This window comes from Mercenaria mercenaria, chromosome 2 (genome assembly GCF_021730395.1).
Source record: "Mercenaria mercenaria strain notata chromosome 2, MADL_Memer_1, whole genome shotgun sequence".
Taxonomy (NCBI): domain Eukaryota; kingdom Metazoa; phylum Mollusca; class Bivalvia; order Venerida; family Veneridae; genus Mercenaria; species Mercenaria mercenaria.
The window spans coordinates 69,386,127-69,389,957 of NC_069362.1; the positions used below are offsets into that span (position 1 = coordinate 69,386,127).

A 3,831-nucleotide genomic window follows, 5' to 3' on the forward strand; every position below is an offset into this window, starting at 1 on the left:
GCGTACTTGGACGATTGCCTCGTCTTTAATAAAACATTAGAAGAACATAAACGCCACTTAGACATTGTCGTGAATCTCACGAATAAGGCTCAATGTTATGGTTGTAATTAATTTTGTCTTGTATAAATGTAAACATGCTTCTGATATAAGATTATACAATGTTTACTCCTTCCACGTTGGCGGGAAAACTTTTCATACTTTTGCTCCATCTGTAAAATCTCCGTGCTCTTTTCTCTGGGCGCGAACATAGATTGTTTTATATTTTTGCTCCTTATTGTAATGAATCACGTTTTTCATTAATTTCTCATGCTTTTGATACAATTTTTGGCGGTAAAAAAATATACTATAAATATAGAATTCTGTAATTGAAAAGAGTTAGTTCTCAGATTTTGGATTAAACAAAAAGTGAAAATTAAAAGTGTGTAAATTCAAAGGTGTGTTGGATTTTCTTTGTGGTAGAAAAGTAAAAATTAAATTTTGCGGAAAACTCTACTACATTGAATTTGGCGCCGGAACCCGGGAGAGTGAATGTGGAAAATTGTGTTATAAAATTGGATTATAGTAAAAAAAAAATTTTTTTCTCGTATAAAATAGTGATTGTGTGATTCTAAAAGAAAATAAGGAGCTTGAAAGAAAGTGTTATGTCATTATCGGATTTTTTGAAGAGTTGAAATTCCATTGAAGAAAGATTTCGGACGACAGTCGAGATGTCTAAATTTTTGAAAGGAGTTAGAACACGATACCTGAACACTCTACAAACAGAGGTAAGAAATGCTTCAGTTCTTACTCATACTGACGTCAGTACTCTGCCACCTGAAGACCTTGATCAGACCATACGCACAATTCAAGATCATCTAGAAAAAATCAACAAATATGTAACTAAACTTGAAGATCAGTCCGAAAAAGTTGCTGCGGACATATGGGAAACTGATGAGGAATTTATTAATCAGATGTTAGCTGAAGATACACAATTATGTGATTATGTATCGTCTGTCTGTTCTCAGCTGAAGAGTATTGAATTTCAGTTAACAGAAGTCAAGAGGCAGGATACATCTCAGTTAAACATAAGTGGCTTTGACGAAAGCAAAACACATATGCCAACGGAAATTCAAAAAGTGTTGGATACGCATTTGAGTATGCAACGTGACTTACTAGAAAGTCAAAGGGAAAAGCAGTTACGGAGCAAATCATCAGTGAAACTCCCTAAATTAGAAATAAGTCAGTTCAGTGGAGACAAGCTAAAGTGGGTTGAGTTCTGGCAGTCATTTGAGAGTTCAGTTCACAACAATGTTGGTATCTTCGAAGCAAATTATTAGGAGAAGCTAGAGGTGCCATCACTGGACTTGCTCTTTCGAATGAAAACTACGAAGTAGCTATCAACATTTTGAAAACTAGATTTGGAAACATTCAGGATACAATAGATCTTCACTATAATAAGATGATCAACTTGAAACCAGCAACAGAAAATGTTGAGAGCTTGAGATCATTGATGGATTGTGTATACAAACATCTACGGAGTTTAGAAGTTCTTGATCAGAACACTAATCAAGATGTGTTTGTTTCTGTAATAAAATCAAAGCTTCCAAGCAATGTGATACGTCATCTCGAAATTCAGAAGGGAAAAGAGAAAAAATGGACTGTCCATAAACTTTGTGAGTTGCTTCAGGAATATGTTGAAGCGTGTGAAAAGGCAGAAAAATCCAAAAAGGATATTGTTAAGCCAGCTTTTAACAGAGTGAAAAGAGCAGATGCGAATAATAGTTACAGGTCTTATAGTATGGATCGTTATAAGAATTCGGCAGAAGCTCTTGCAGTGAACGACAGGGCTAGTTCGGAGCAAATGAATAAAAGGAGCAAAAGAATATGCAGATACTGTTCGAAGAGCCACTGGAGTGACGAATGTCCAAAATATAAGACCATAGATGAAAGAAAAGAATATCTTAAAGGCAGCTGCTACAAGTGTTTGAAAGAAGGACATTTATCAAGTGACTGTAAAAGCAAAAATACTTGTGTTTATTGCAGTAAAACCAACGTACATCACAGAAGTTTATGCCCAGAGAAGTTTCAAAAAATAACAATTCGGGAAAGTGTGCATATATCAGACGAAATTGAAGACAGCTCTTCAAGAAATACCTCAACGGGCGAAAACGCCCTTCTGTCATCCAGGGAGATTATGTTGATGCAAACGGCAAATACATATGTACAGAATCCTACTGGTCAAAGTGAGCAACAAGTACGTGCTCTTCTAGACTCTGGGTCTCAGAGGACTTACATTACTGAACGTTTAGCAAATTCGCTTAATCTCAAAACAGAAGGAGAACAAGAAATAAGACTAGTCACATTTGGCAGTGAAAAGTCCCAATTAATTAAAACTGTATCAACAAAGTTGAAGATAAAACTCAAAGATGGAAATGACTTGATAATCACAGCAAATATTGTTCCAACCATCACTGGAAGCATACAGAGAAAACCAGTCAACATTTCTGACAAGAATAGTTTCAAAGATCTCGTGAAAAGTCTTACTCTCGCTGATACATTGCCAACAGAAACAAAGAATGGCTCAGTTGAACTCTTGATAGGAAATGATTACTATCTGGATATAGTTTTAGGCCATAAGATTGAAGTTCAAAAAGGACTATATCTTCTTTCTTCAAAACTAGGTTGGATTCTAACAGGAAGATCAAGTGAAGTCGATGAGAATGTGAATGATGTGAATATGCTTATACTGACATATGGAAGCAACATTTCTACAACCAAAGTGTTTACCAGCATAGATGAATCAATTCCAAGAAAACCAGATCTTCAAGACTTTTGGAATATCGAGTCGATAGGTATCAAAGAATGTGTTCAAACCACAGATGATGAACAAGCGATGCAGAATTTCAAAGACACTCTGATATTCAAAGATGAAAGATACTTTGTGACCTGGCCCTGGAAAAATGTAGATCTAAAAGTTCCGGAAAATCGGCCACTTGCCGTCGGTCGACTGAAATCTTTGATCTCTAGGCTGAAAGATAAACCAGAACTGATGCAGAAGTATGATGCAGTTATCAAAGATCAAATTGAGAAAGGAATAGTAGAACCAGCGGAAAGATATCAGAATGATGGCATGTTACACTACCTACCTCATCATGCAGTAATGAAAACGGATCATACGACTACAAAACTGCGAATAGTTTACGATGCCTCTGCCAAGACAAAGTATGATATAAGCAGTTTAAATGATTGCTTGTACCGTGGACCCGTTCTCCTCAACGATCTTTGTGGAACTCTTATTAGATTCAGAATGAACAAAATAGGTATTGTATCAGATATAGAGAAGGCGTTCCTTCAGATAGGCTTGCAAGAGAATCAAAGAGATGTCACCCGTTTTGTTTGGTTAAAGACTGCAAGAACCCCTCGGTGGAGCAAAACAATATTCAAGAGTACCGGTTCTGCAGGGTACCCTTCGGGGTGATTTCCAGTCCTTTCTTATTAGGAGCAACAATAAACTATCATCTAGATTCCTATGACACAGACATTGCTGAAAAGCTCAAAAGAGATATTTACATGGACAATGTTATTACCGGAACAAACACTGTAAGTGAGGCAAAGTCTCTATATGTATCTTCGAAACAAATGTTTTCTGAAGCAAGCATGAACCTACGTGAGTGGACATCAAATGATGACACAGTATACAAAAATATTCCAGATGTAGACAGAACACAAAGTGATATTATCAAAGTTTTAGGACTGATATGGAACAGAATATCAGATACAATTGGAATTAAGCAACTTAAATTGTTAGAATCAGACTGCCTGACCAAACGTTTCGTGCTTAAGCAGATTTCA

The 3,831-nt window shown here is 36.3% G+C and overlaps 1 protein-coding gene across 1 annotated transcript; it reads left to right on the plus strand.

The window, feature by feature from the left end:
• Positions 1–1,438: 1,438 nt before the first annotated feature.
• On the plus strand, positions 1,439–3,457 carry LOC123566631 (uncharacterized). The gene has a single exon (XM_045360912.2). The coding sequence runs from the start codon at positions 1,439–1,441 to the stop codon at positions 3,455–3,457; it is 2,019 nt and encodes a 672-aa protein (XP_045216847.2).
• Positions 3,458–3,831: the final 374 nt, after the last annotated feature.